A 15074-nucleotide genomic window follows, 5' to 3' on the forward strand; every position below is an offset into this window, starting at 1 on the left:
GCTGATCTTCACAGAAAGGTCAATGTTACGCAGTGCTGATCTTCCCAGAGAGGTCACTGTTACACAGTCCTGGTGTTCAAAGAGAGGTCACTGTTATGCAGTGCTGATCTTCCCAGAGAGGTCACTGTTACACAGTGCTGGTGTTCAAAGAGAGGTCACTGTTACTGTTACGGCTGAACTAAGACCAAATGATCAAAAAAGTGCTGAGGTCACTGTTACACAGTGCTGATCTTCACAGAGAGATCTCTTACGCAGTGCTGATCTTTACAGAGCGGTCACTGTTGCGCAGTGCTGATCTTCACAGAGAGGTTATTGTTACGCAAGGCTGATCTTCACAGTGAGGTCACTGGTACACAGTGCTGATCTTCACAGAGAGGTCACTGTTACACAGTGATGATCTTCACAGGGTGGTGACTTACGCAGTGCTGATCTTCAAAGGAAGGTCACTGTTACGCAGTGCTGATCTTCACAGAGCGGTCACTGTTACATAGTGCTGATCTTCACAGTGAGGTCATTGTTACGCAAGGCTGATCTTCACAGTGAGGTCACTGGTACACAGTGCTGATCTTCACAGAGAGGTCACTGTTACACAGTGATGATCTTCACAGGGTGGTGACTTACACAGTGCTGATCTTCACAGAGAGGTGACTGTTGCACAGTGCTGATCTTTATAGAAAGGTCACTGTTACATAGTGCTGATCTTCACAGAGAGGTCACTGGTACGCAGGACTGATCTTCACAGAGAGGTCACTGTTACATAGTGCTGATCTTCACAGGGTGGTGACTTACGCAGTGCTGATCTTCACAGAAAGGTCACTGTTACGCAGTGCTGATCTTCACAGAGAGGTCACTGGTACGCAGGACTGATCTTCACAGAGAGGTCACTGTTACATAGTGCTGATCTTCACAGAGAGGTCACTGGTACGCAGGACTGATCTTCACAGAGAGGTCACTGTTACATAGTGCTGATCTTCACAGAGAGGTCACTTACGCAGTGCTGATCTTCACAGAAAGGTCACTGTTACGCAGTGCTGATCTTCACAGAGAGGTGACTGTTATGCATTGCTGATCTGGGTTTGGTTGTGGTATTGTAGCATGTGATCCAGTTATAATGATCAAACTAAAACTAGACCTAAAGTTTCCTGTAAACATCGTCAACATCATCTGAATATGTAACTATGACATGAATCATATAAGTGTTAACACCCACAGTAGTTCTTAAACAATGAGAAAGAACTAATTAAAAAAGCATGTCATTCAGCAATTACCTCAATTTTCTAGGTTCTTTTGTTGGTAAGATTAAAAGTGGGGCATCCGGGTAGTGTAGTGGTCTATTCCGTTGCCTACCAACATGGGGATCGCCGGTTCGAATCCCCATGTTACCTCCGGCTTGGTCGAGCGTCCCTACAGACACAATTGGCCGTGTCTGTGAGTGGGAAACCGGATGTGGGGATGTGTCCTGGTCACTGCACTAGCGCCTCCTCTGGTCAGTCGAGGTGCCTGTTTGGGGGGAAGGGGGAACTGGGGGGAATAGTGTGATCCTCCCACGTGCTATGTCCCCCTGGTGAAACTCCTCACTGTCAGGTGAAAAGAAGCGGCTGGTGACTCTACATGTATGGGAGGAGGCATGTGGTAGTCTGCAGCCCTCCCCGCATCAGCAGAGGGGGTGGAGCAGAGACCGGGACGGCTCAGAAGAGTGGGTAATTGGCCAAGTACAACTGGGGGGCAAAAGAGGGAAAAATTCACAAAAAAAAAAGAAAAAGATTAAAAGTGATGAGCGGAGCAGACCTGACGTATGTGAATCCATACAACATGCCTTTCTGTGGAGGAGAGACCTGCATGCCTTCATGCATTGTTACCTCATGAGAAGAGTAGTTCAGTATGAGACAAAATCAAAAATAAATTTAAATACAATAGGTCTACACATGGGTATTGCATAATCAAGTTTAGACTAGTCTAGGATAGTCTCTGTTTTGATACATACAAACATATGTACATATATTGCATGCCGCCCAATGACTGCTGGGATAGACTCCAGCATCCCGCGACCCTGAGAGCAGGATAAGCGGTTTGGATAATGGATGGATATATATATATATACACACACATATATTAGCTTATGGCATGAAACAGGCTTGTACTGTCTCACAAAGAATTTACTTAACTCACTGGATTATTTTGCTCCTTATTTGTTGAGTACTTTCCCTACCGTTGAGTGTTTCTTTTAACAAAGTCACACATTTACACACAAAAACACAAATATATATACATGTATATATTTGTATTTATATATATAAATATAGCGACCCCTAATGGGAGTAGCCCACAGTAGTAGTAGTAGTAGTAGTAGTAGTAGTATATGTGTGTGTGTGTGTGTGTGTGTGTGTGTGTGTGTGTGTGTGTGTGTGTGTGTGTGTGTGTGTGTGTGTGTGTGTGTGTGTGTGTGTGTATAGTATATACTCAGCTGAATTGAAACCAGGCTGCACTCTGGATTGTAATTCAATTCTTTTTTGTCAGTTCTTAGTTTTTAAGTCTTTCTCTGTCTATAAATGATTAACTCAGATGTTGAGCTGGAGGAATAAGAGTCAAGATGACCTGTTTAATAGAGACTAATCTCACTGACACATCTTCAACAGCTCATCAGATAGCTCACAGACTGTAGTTCTGTTTTATGTACAGTCCTCACAGCCAGCCATCCTCATCCTCTGCCTTAAGCGTGCTGACTTTGCTTACTGAAGGTTTAATGGTATCACATTCATTTTACAAACCAGGCATGGTATCATGACATCAAACAAGGCATGGTATCATGACATCAAACCAGCCATGGTATCATGGCATCAAACCAGCCATGGTATCATGACATCAAACCAGGCATGGTATCATGACATCAAACCAGCCATGGTATCATGACATCAAACCAGGCATGGTATCATGACATCAAACCAGCCATGGTATCATGACATCAAACCAGGCATGGTATCATGACATCAAACCAGCCATGGTATCATGACATCAAACCAGGCATGGTATCATGACATCAAACCAGCCATGGTATCATGACATCAAACCAGCCATGGTATCATGACATCAAACCAGGCATGGTATCATGACATCAAACCAGGCATGATATCATGACATCAAACCAGCCATGGTATCATGACATCAAACCAGGCATGGTATCATGACATCAAACCAGCCATGGTATCATGACATCAAACCAGCCATGGTATCATGACATCAAACCAGGCATGGTATCATGACATCAAACCAGCCATGGTATCATGACATCAAACCAGCCATGGTATCATGACATCAAACCAGGCATGGTATCATGACATCAAACCAGTTATGATATCATGACATCAAACCAGCCATGGTATCATGACATCAAACCAGCCATGGTATCATGACATCAAACCAGGCATGGTATCATGACATCAAACCAGGCATGGTATCATGACATCAAACCAGCCATGGTATCATGACATCAAACCAGCCATGGTATCATGACATCAAACCAGGCATGGTATCATGACATCAAACCAGGCATGGTATCATGACATCAAACCAGGCATGGTATCATGACATCAAACCAGCCATGGTATCATGACATCAAACCAGCCATGGTATCATGACATCAAACCAGGCATGGTATCATGACATCAAACCAGGCATGATATCATGACATCAAACCAGCCATGGTATCATGACATCAAACCAGGCATGGTATCATGACATCAAACCAGCCATGGTATCATGACATCAAACCAGGCATGGTATCATGACATCAAACCAGTTATGATATCATGACATCAAACCAGCCATGGTATCATGACATCAAACCAGCCATGGTATCATGACATCAAACCAGGCATGGTATCATGACATCAAACCAGGCATGGTATCATGACATCAAACCAGCCATGGTATCATGACATCAAACCAGGCATGGTATCATGACATCAAACCAGCCATGGTATCATGACATCTAACCAGCCATGGTATCATGACATCAAACCAGGCATGGTATCATGACATCAAACCAGCCATGGTATCATGACATCAAACCAGCCATGGTATCATGACATCAAACCAGGCATGGTATCATGACATCAAACCAGTTATGATATCATGACATCAAACCAGCCATGGTATCATGACATCAAACCAGCCATGGTATCATGACATCAAACCAGGCATGGTATCATGACATCAAACCAGTTATGATATCATGACATCAAACCAGCCATAGTATCATGACATCAAACCAGCCATGGTATCATGACATCAAACCAGGCATGGTATCATGACATCAAACCAGTTATGATATCATGACATCAAACCAGTTATGATATCATGACATCAAACCAGCCATGGTATCATGGCATCAAACCAGTTATGATATCATGACATCAAACCAGGCATGGTATCATGACATCAAACCAGTTATGATATCATGACATCAAACCAGCCATGGTATCATGGCATCAAACCAGTTATGATATCATGACATCAAACCAGGCATGGTATCATGACATCAAACCAGTTATGATATCATGACATCAAACCAGTTATGATATCATGACATCAAACCAGCCATGGTATCATGACATCAAACCAGGCATGGTATCATGACATCAAACCAGCCATGGTATCATGACATCAAACCAGCCATGGTATCATGACATCAAACCAGGCATGGTATCATGACATCAAACCAGTTATGATATCATGACATCAAACCAGCCATGGTATCATGGCATCAAACCAGTTATGATATCATGACATCAAACCAGCCATGGTATCATGGCATCAAACCAGTTATGATATCATGACATCAAACCAGGCATGGTATCATGACATCAAACCAGTTATGATATCATGACATCAAACCAGTTATGATATCATGACATCAAACCAGCCATGGTATCATGGCATCAAACCAGTTATGATATCATGACATCAAACCAGTTATGATATCATGACATCAAACCAGCCATGGTATCATGGCATCAAACCAGTTATGATATCATGACATCAAACCAGCCATGGTATCATGGCATCAAACCAGTTATGATATCATGACATCAAACCAGGCATGGTATCATGACATCAAACCAGGCCAAGAACAAATTTAAGAGACGCTAAAAAAGGTTTTGCATGAAGTCAATCAACCTGCACTCTGAAGTTTCCATAATGACAGTTTTCCTCCGTCAGGAATTTGACCCCCCCAGTGAGGGGCAGGTCAAAGTTCACCACAACCCTCTCCTGACCCTGCTGGCCAAGATCGACCGGGGACTCTCGCACACTCAGCGCGAGGTAAACGCATGCGCGCACGCACGCACACACACACACACACACACACGCACACACACACTTCTTGACCATAAATTGTAACTATATGTCTGACCACTAGATGGCACGATTATCACATGTTTGAAGAACACATCCAGACAGGTGCCAAATTGTAGGAAAAACCTGAATGCTGGACCCCTACAGCGAGGGGGTCCGGGGGTCTGCTATGCTGTGGGGGGCATTTTTCTGGCATGGTTTGGGTCCACTCGTCCCCTTAGAGGGAAGGGTCATTGCAGATCAATAAAAAGTTATTCTGAGTGACCGCCTTCATCCTATGATGAAACATTTCCATCCTGATGGGAGCAGTCTCCTCCGGGATGACAATTCCCCCATCCACAGGCATGAGGGTTCACTGATGGTTTAATGAGGATAAAGATGAAGTAAATCACATGCTATGGCCTTCAGTCACCAGATCGTCACCCAGTTGAACACCTATGGGAGATGCTGGACCAAGTAGACAGCGCTTTCCATCACCATCAAAACAACAATTGAGGAAATATGTTTGGGAAGAATGGTGTTCCATCCCTCCATTAGAGTTCAGACACTTGTATGACAAGGAGCACTGAAGATGTTCTGGAGGCTCGTGGTAGCCCAATACCTTTCTAAGAGACACTCTATATTGGTTTTTCCTTTCACTTGTTACCCATCTGTACATGCAAAACTCTCTTCTCACTTCTCTTCTCTTCTCTCCTCCTCTTCTCCAGTTTAGGCATCACAAACATGTTTTATCATCTTTGTCACATGACCTCTGACCGTCTGCATCCTCAGGGCTTCTGGGAGGAGGAGGGGGAGGAGGTGAGCATGGGGGAGGTAAATGGACATCAGAGGTTCTCCCTGCTGGAACCCAGTGACAGGAATACCAAACCAAAAAGGACTACAAATGCCAGGAGCATGGTCTCAGAGACTACAAATTCCATCAGCTGTGGGAGGAGTTTGTCAGCCGGGCAGAGGCAAGCGTCCTCTCCTGGACAACTGTCTATGTGTGAAGGTAATCAGGAGTCTTTAGAGGACTGACCTGTGGTTCTGATCCAGTTCTGTTCTGAACTTCTGGCTGCTAAAACAGAAACAGTGGTTCTAGAATAGTTCAGAATGTGATGGTCTGTGGTTAAAATGACTTACCAAGCCAGAATGAAAGCTGTTAACAGGCTGAAAGTACAGTATGTCAAGTTGTGTCTGTTTGTGTGTGTGTGTTGATGTGTATGGAAGCTGTATTAGGAGTGGGTGTTTCTCAGGTTATCCCCCAGTTTTGCAGGCTGGACGGAGGCTGTTGGGGGTGGAGGGGTGAATCCAGTGGGAGGTCCACACATTCCTGCGTTGGAAACAGTGTGTGATGTGTTTTCAGAGTCGTGAATGCTGCTCTGTTTCCTTGCTCTCGCACAGACAGTACGTCTAAGTTGCTGCTCTAACTGGAACCCCCCCCCCCCACTGCAGCCAACACCAATATTGACCCTCCAACAGGAAGCAGCTGTGGAGAGGTGAAGAGCCTAGAAAACAAAATATCTCTTCAAACCTGGCTTTAGAAGAACTTCATCAACACCACTTAGCCATCATAGAAACACCACTCCACAAAGCACCCTGACACCTTTACTGGCTAACGTGGTACTGAAACACATTCCAGTTTACTGGCTAACGTGTTACTGAGGCACCATCCAGTTTACTGGCTAACTTCATACTGAAACAACATCCAGTTTACTGGCTAACTTGATACTGAAACACCATCCAGTTTACTGGCTAACTTGATACTGAAACACCATCCAGTTTACTGGCTAACTTGGTACTGAAACACCATCCAGTTTACTGGCTAACTTGGTACTGAAACACCATCCAGTTTACTGGCTAACTTCATACTGAAACAACATCCAGTTTACTGGCTAACTTGATACTGAAACACCATCCAGTTTACTGGCTAACTTGATACTGAAACACCATCCAGTTTACTGGCTAACTTGGTACTGAAACACCATCCAGTTTACTGGTAAACTTGATACTGAAACACCATCCAGTTTACTGGCTAACTTGATACTGAAACACCATCCAGTTTACTGGTTAACTTGATACTGAAACACCATCCAGTTTACTGGCTAACTTGGTACTGAAACACCATCTAGTTTACTGGCTAACTTGATACTGAAACACCATCCAGTTTACTGGCTAACTTGGTACTGAAACAACATCCAGTTTACTGGCTAACTTGATACTGAAACACCATCCAGTTTACTGGCTAACTTGATACTGAAACAACATCCAGTTTACTGGCTAACTTGGTACTGAAACACCATCCAGTTTACTGGCTAACTTGGTACTGAAACACGATCTAGGTTATTGGTTAACTTGATACTGAAACACCATCCTGTTTACTGGTTAACTTGGTACTGAAACACCATCCAGTTTACTGGCTAACTTGGTACTGAAACAACATCCAGTTTACTGGTAAACTTGATACTGAAACACCATCCAGTTTACTGGCTAACTTGATACTGAAACACCATCCAGTTTACTGGTTAACTTGATACTGAAACACCATCCAGTTTACTGGCTAACTTGGTACTGAAACAACATCCAGTTTACTGGTTAACTTGGTACTGAAACACCATCCAGTTTACTGGCTAACTTGATACTGAAACACCATCCAGTTTACTGGTTAACTTGATACTGAAACACCATCCAGTTTACTGGCTAACTTGGTACTGAAACACCATCTAGTTTACTGGCTAACTTGATACTGAAACACCATCCAGTTTACTGGCTAACTTGATACTGAAACAACATCCAGTTTACTGGCTAACTTGGTACTGAAACACCATCCAGTTTACTGGCTAACTTGGTACTGAAACACGATCTAGGTTATTGGTTAACTTGATACTGAAACACCATCCTGTTTACTGGTTAACTTGGTACTGAAACACCATCCAGTTTACTGGCTAACTTGGTACTGAAACACCATCCGGTTTACTGGTTAACTTGGTACTGAAACACCATCCAGTTTACTGGCTAACTTGATACTGAAACAACATCCAGTTTACTGGTTAACTTGGTACTGAAACACCATCCAGTTTACTGGCTAACTTGATACTGAAACAACATCCAGTTTACTGGCTTACTTGGTAGTGAAACACCATCCAGTTTACTGGCTAACTTGGTACTGAAACACCATCCAGTTTACTGGTTAACTTGGTACTGAAACACCATCCAGTTTACTGGTTAACTTGGTACTGAAACACGATCTAGGTTATTGGTTAACTTGATACTGAAACACCATCCAGTTTACTGGTTAACTTGGTACTGAAACACCATCCAGTTTACTGGCTAACTTGATACTGAAACACCATCCAGTTTACTGGCTAACTTGGTACTGAAACACCATCCAGTTTACTGGCTAACTTGGTACTGAAACACCATCCAGTTTACTGGTTAACTTGGTACTGAAACACCATCCAGTTTACTGGTTAACTTGATACTGAAACACCATCCAGTTTACTGGTTAACTTCGTACTGAAACACCATCCAGTTTACTGGTTAACTTGGTAGTGAAACACCATCCAGTTTACTGGCTAACTTGGTACTGAAACACCATCCAGTTTACTGGCTAACTTGATACTGACACACCATCCGGTTTACTGGCTAACTTGGTACTGAAACACCATCCAGTTTACTGGCTAACTTGGTACTGAAACACCATCCAGTTTACTGGCTAACTTGGTACTGAAACACGATCTAGGTTATTGGTTAACTTGATACTGACACACCATCCAGTTTACTGGCTAACTTGGTACTGAAACACCATCCAGTTTACTGGCTAACTTGATACTGACACACCATCCAGTTTACTGGCTAACTTGATACTGACACACCATCCAGGTCAAGATGACAAATTAGATGTTTGTCCTGTCCTCACCCTGACGGATTTAGTGCCGTGTGCCACACAGGACACTTTAGCTTATATTTAATGTGATGTAATGCAGACGCTACCAGAGGTGCTGAAGGCACACCAGCCTGCACCCCACACTGTCTCACACCAGCCTGCACCCCACACTGTCTCACACCAGCCTGCACCCCACACTGTCTCACACCAGCCTGCCCCCCACACTGTCTCACACCAGCCTGCACCCCACACTGTCTCACACCAGCCTGCACCCCACACTGTCTCACACCAGCCTGCACCCCACACTGTCTCACACCAGCCTGCACCCCACACTGTCTCACACCAGCCTGCACCCCACACTGTCTCACACCAGCCTGCACCTCACACTTTCTCACACCAGCCTGCCCCCCACACTGTCTCACACCAGCCTGCACCTCACACTTTCTCACACCAGCCTGCCCCCCACACTGTCTCACACCAGCCTGCACCTCACACTTTCTCACACCAGCCTGCCCCCCACACTGTCTCACACCAGCCTGCCCCCCACACTGTCTCACACCAGCCTGCACCCCACACTGTCTCACACCAGCCTGCCCCCCACACTGTCTCACACCAGCCTGCCCCCCACACTGTCTCACACCAGCCTGCCCCCCACACTGTCTCACACCAGCCTGCCCCCCACACTGTCTCACACCAGCCTGCCCCCCACACTGTCTCACACCAGCCTGCACCCCACACTGTCTCACACCAGCCTGCACCTCACACTTTCTCACACCAGCCTGCACCTCACACTGTCTCACACCAGCCTGCACCTCACACTGTCTCACACCAGCCTGCACCCCACACTGTCTCACACCAGCCTGCACCTCACACTGTCTCACACCAGCCTGCACCCCACACTGTCTCACACCAGCCTGCCCCCCACACTGTCTCACACCAGCCTGCACCCCACACTGTCTCACACCAGCCTGCCCCCCACACTGTCTCACACCAGCCTGCCCCCCACACTGTCTCACACCAGCCTGCACCTCACACTTTCTCACACCAGCCTGCACCCCACACTGTCTCACACCAGCCTGCACCTCACACTGTCTCACACCAGCCTGCACCCCACACTGTCTCACACCAGCCTGCACCCCACACTGTCTCACACCAGCCTGCACCTCACACTGTCTCACACCAGCCTGCCCCCCACACTGTCTCACACCAGCCTGCACCTCACACTGTCTCACACCAGCCTGCACCCCACACTGTCTCACACCAGCCTGCCCCCCACACTGTCTCACACCAGCCTGCACCCCACACTGTCTCACACCAGCCTGCACCCCACACTGTCTCACACCAGCCTGCACCTCACACTGTCTCACACCAGCCTGCACCCCACACTGTCTCACACCAGCCTGCACCCCACACTGTCTCACACCAGCCTGCCCCCCACACTGTCTCACACCAGCCTGCCCCCCACACTGTCTCACACCAGCCTGCACCTCACACTTTCTCACACCAGCCTGCACCCCACACTGTCTCACACCAGCCTGCACCTCACACTGTCTCACACCAGCCTGCACCCCACACTGTCTCACACCAGCCTGCACCCCACACTGTCTCACACCAGCCTGCACCTCACACTGTCTCACACCAGCCTGCCCCCCACACTGTCTCACACCAGCCTGCACCTCACACTGTCTCACACCAGCCTGCACCCCACACTGTCTCACACCAGCCTGCCCCCCACACTGTCTCACACCAGCCTGCACCCCACACTGTCTCACACCAGCCTGCACCCCACACTGTCTCACACCAGCCTGCACCTCACACTGTCTCACACCAGCCTGCACCCCACACTGTCTCACACCAGCCTGCACCTCACACTGTCTCACACCAGCCTGCACCCCACACTGTCTCACACCAGCCTGCACCCCACACTGTCTCACACCAGCCTGCATTTCACACTGTCTCACACCAGCCTGCACCCCACACTGTCTCACACCAGCCTGCCCCCCACACTGTCTCACACCAGCCTGCACCCCACACTGTCTCACACCAGCCTGCACCCCACACTGTCTCACACCAGCCTGCACCCCACACTGTCTCACACCAGCCTGCACCCCACACTGTCTCACACCAGCCTGCACCTCACACTGTCTCACACCAGCCTGCACCCCACACTGTCTCACACTAGCCTGCACCTCACACTTTCTCACACCAGCCTGCACCCCACACTTTCTCACACCAGCCTGCACCCCACACTGTCTCACACCAGCCTGCACCTCACACTGTCTCACACTAGCCTGCATTTCACACTGTCTCACACCAGCCTGCACCTCACACTGTCTCACACCAGCCTGCACCTCACACTGTCTCACACCAGCCTGCACCCCACACTGTCTCACACCAGCCTGCACCCCACACTGTCTCACACCAGCCTGCACCCCACACTGTCTCACACCAGCCTGCACCCCACACTGTCTCACACCAGCCTGCACCCCACACTGTCTCACACCAGCCTGCACCCCACACTGTCTCACACCAGCCTGCACTTCACACTGTCTCACACCAGCCTGCACCCCACACTGTCTCACTCCAGCCTGCATTTCACACTGTCTCACACCAGCCTGCACCCCACACTTTCTCACACCAGCCCTCATTTCACACTGTGTCACACCAGCCTGCACGTCACACTTTGCAGTGTGTGTGTGTGTGTGTGTGTGTGTGTGTGTGTGTGTGTGTGTATGTGTGTGTATGTGTGTGTGTGGTCGACATCTGTATTCCATGTGTTGGTTTTTGGTGTTCAGCACATGAGTGAATGGGATTCTACTGGATCTGGTTTGGTTTTGAACACATGTGACTTGAAGGCTGTGTTCTATTTGTTCTCTCTCATCTCAGATCTCACCCAGCTGAGTTTTGAAGTGACCAATCAGAGCCTTGTTACCATGGGAGACCTGGCAGTTGAACTAGTCAGGACTAGTGTGGTGATCTCTGACCTCCAGACTGATCAATCATTTCCCCACCCATCATTGAAGGACACACACACTTCAGCACAGGTGACAAACATGTCTCTGTCTCTCTTCACCTCTTTCTCTCAACCTCACATGTCTCTGTCTCTCTCTTCCCCTCTTCCTCTTCCTCACAACCTCACACGTGTCTGTCTCTCTCTTCCCCTCTTCCTCTTTCTCCCAACCTCACACATCTCTGTCTCTCTCTTCTCCTCTTCCTCTTTCTCCCAACCTCACACGTCTCTGTCTCTCTCTTCCCCTCTTCCTCTTCCTCACAACCTCACACGTCTCTCTCTTCCTCTTTCTCCCAACCTCACATGTCTCTGTCTCTCTCTTCCCCTCTTCCTCTTCCTCACAACCTCACATGTCTCTGTCTCTCTCTTCCCCTCTTCCTCTTTCTCCCAATCTCACAGGTCTCTGTCTCTCTCTTCCCCTCTTCCTCTTTCTCCCAACCTCACACGTGTCTGTCTCTCTCTTCTCCTCTACCTCTTTCTCCCAATCTCACACGTCTCTGTCTCTCTCTTCCCCTCTTCCTCTTTCTCCCAACCTCACACATCTCTGTCTGTCTCTTCTCCTCTTCCTCTTTCTCCCAACCTCACAGGTATCTGTCTCTCTCTTCTCCTCTTCCTCTTTCTCCCAACCTCACGTCTCTGTCTCTCTCTTCCCCTCTTCCTCTTTCTCCCAACCTCACAAGTCTCTGTCTCTCTCTTCTCTTCCTCTTTCTCCCAATCTCACATGTCTCTGTCTCTCTCTTCCCCTCTTCCTCTTTCTCCCAACCTCACAAGTCTCTGTCTCTCTCTTCTCCTCTACCTCTTTCTCCCAATCTCACATGTCTCTGTCTCTCTCTTCCCCTCTTCCTCTTTCTCCCAACCTCACACGTCTCTGTCTCTCTCTTCTCCTCTTCCTCTTCCTCACAACCTCACACGTCTCTGTCTCTCTCTTCTCCTCTTCCTCTTTCTCCCAGCTTCACACGTCTCTGTCTCTCTCTTCCCCTCTTCCTCTTCCTCACAATCTCACACGTCTCTCTCTTCCTCTTTCTGCCACCTCACATGTCTCTGTCTCTCTCTTCCCCTCTTCCTCTTCCTCACAACCTCACATGTCTCTGTCTCTCTCTTCCACTCTACCTCTTTCTCCCAACGTCACGTCTTGGTCTCTCTTCTCCTCTTCCTCTTCCTCACAACCTCACATGTCTCTGTCTCTCTCTTCCCCTCTTCCTCTTTCTTCCAACCTCACATGTCTCTGTCTCTCTCTTCCCCTCTTCCTCTTTCTCCCAACCTCACACATCTCTGTCTCTCTCTTCCCCTCTTCCTCTTTCTTCCAACCTCACACATCTCTGTCTCTCTCTTCCCCTCTTCCTCTTTCTTCCAACCTCACATGTCTCTGTCTCTCTCTTCCCCTCTTCCTCTTTCTCCCAACCTCACACATCTCTGTCTCTCTCTTCCCCTCTTCCTCTTTCTTCCAACCTCACATGTCTCTGTCTCTCTCTTCCCCTCTTCCTCTTTCTTCCAACCTCACACATCTCTGTCTCTCTCTTCTCCTCTTCCTCTTTCTCCCAACCTCACACGTCTCTGTCTCTCTCTTCCCCTCTTCCTCTTCCTCACAACCTCACACGTCTCTCTCTTCCTCTTTCTCCCAACCTCACATGTCTCTGTCTCTCTCTTCCCCTCTTCCTCTTCCTCACAACCTCACATGTCTCTGTCTCTCTCTTCCCCTCTTCCTCTTTCTCCCAATCTCACAGGTCTCTGTCTCTCTCTTCCCCTCTTCCTCTTTCTCCCAACCTCACACGTGTCTGTCTCTCTCTTCTCCTCTACCTCTTTCTCCCAATCTCACACGTCTCTGTCTCTCTCTTCCCCTCTTCCTCTTTCTCCCAACCTCACACATCTCTGTCTGTCTCTTCTCCTCTTCCTCTTTCTCCCAACCTCACAGGTATCTGTCTCTCTCTTCTCCTCTTCCTCTTTCTCCCAACCTCACGTCTCTGTCTCTCTCTTCCCCTCTTCCTCTTTCTCCCAACCTCACAAGTCTCTGTCTCTCTCTTCTCTTCCTCTTTCTCCCAATCTCACATGTCTCTGTCTCTCTCTTCCCCTCTTCCTCTTTCTCCCAACCTCACAAGTCTCTGTCTCTCTCTTCTCCTCTACCTCTTTCTCCCAATCTCACATGTCTCTGTCTCTCTCTTCCCCTCTTCCTCTTTCTCCCAACCTCACACGTCTCTGTCTCTCTCTTCTCCTCTTCCTCTTCCTCACAACCTCACACGTCTCTGTCTCTCTCTTCTCCTCTTCCTCTTTCTCCCAGCTTCACACGTCTCTGTCTCTCTCTTCCCCTCTTCCTCTTCCTCACAATCTCACACGTCTCTCTCTTCCTCTTTCTGCCACCTCACATGTCTCTGTCTCTCTCTTCCCCTCTTCCTCTTCCTCACAACCTCACATGTCTCTGTCTCTCTCTTCCACTCTACCTCTTTCTCCCAACGTCACGTCTTGGTCTCTCTTCTCCTCTTCCTCTTCCTCACAACCTCACATGTCTCTGTCTCTCTCTTCCCCTCTTCCTCTTTCTTCCAACCTCACATGTCTCTGTCTCTCTCTTCCCCTCTTCCTCTTTCTCCCAACCTCACATGTCTCTGTCTCTCTCTTCCCCTCTTCCTCTTTCTCCCAACCTCAAATGTCTCTGTCTCTCTCTTCCCCTCTTCCTCTTCCTCACAACCTCACATGTCTCTGTCTCTCTCTTCTCCTCTTCCTCGTTCTCCCAACCTCGCACGTCTCTGTCTCTCTCTTCCCCTCTTCCTCTTTCTCCCAATCTCACACATCTCTGTCTGTCTCTTCTCCTCTTCCTCTTTCTCCCAACCTCACACGTATCTGTCTCTCTCTTCT

At 47.9% G+C, this 15074-nt stretch overlaps 1 protein-coding gene across 1 annotated transcript in view; it reads left to right on the plus strand.

Annotated features, from left to right (window-relative positions):
* Positions 1 to 15074, plus strand: part of kiaa0586 (KIAA0586 ortholog) — a 130778-nt gene that overhangs the window by 98531 nt on the left and 17173 nt on the right. Inside the window, exons 22-24 of the mRNA XM_056296270.1 lie at positions 5218 to 5319; positions 6124 to 6343; positions 12104 to 12261. Coding sequence (XP_056152245.1) covers positions 5218 to 5319; positions 6124 to 6343; positions 12104 to 12261 — 480 coding nt within the window. The remainder of the gene's footprint in view (positions 1 to 5217; positions 5320 to 6123; positions 6344 to 12103; positions 12262 to 15074) is intronic.

The sequence above is a fragment of the Lampris incognitus genome, chromosome 16 (assembly GCF_029633865.1).
Source record: "Lampris incognitus isolate fLamInc1 chromosome 16, fLamInc1.hap2, whole genome shotgun sequence".
NCBI classification, from domain to species: domain Eukaryota; kingdom Metazoa; phylum Chordata; class Actinopteri; order Lampriformes; family Lampridae; genus Lampris; species Lampris incognitus.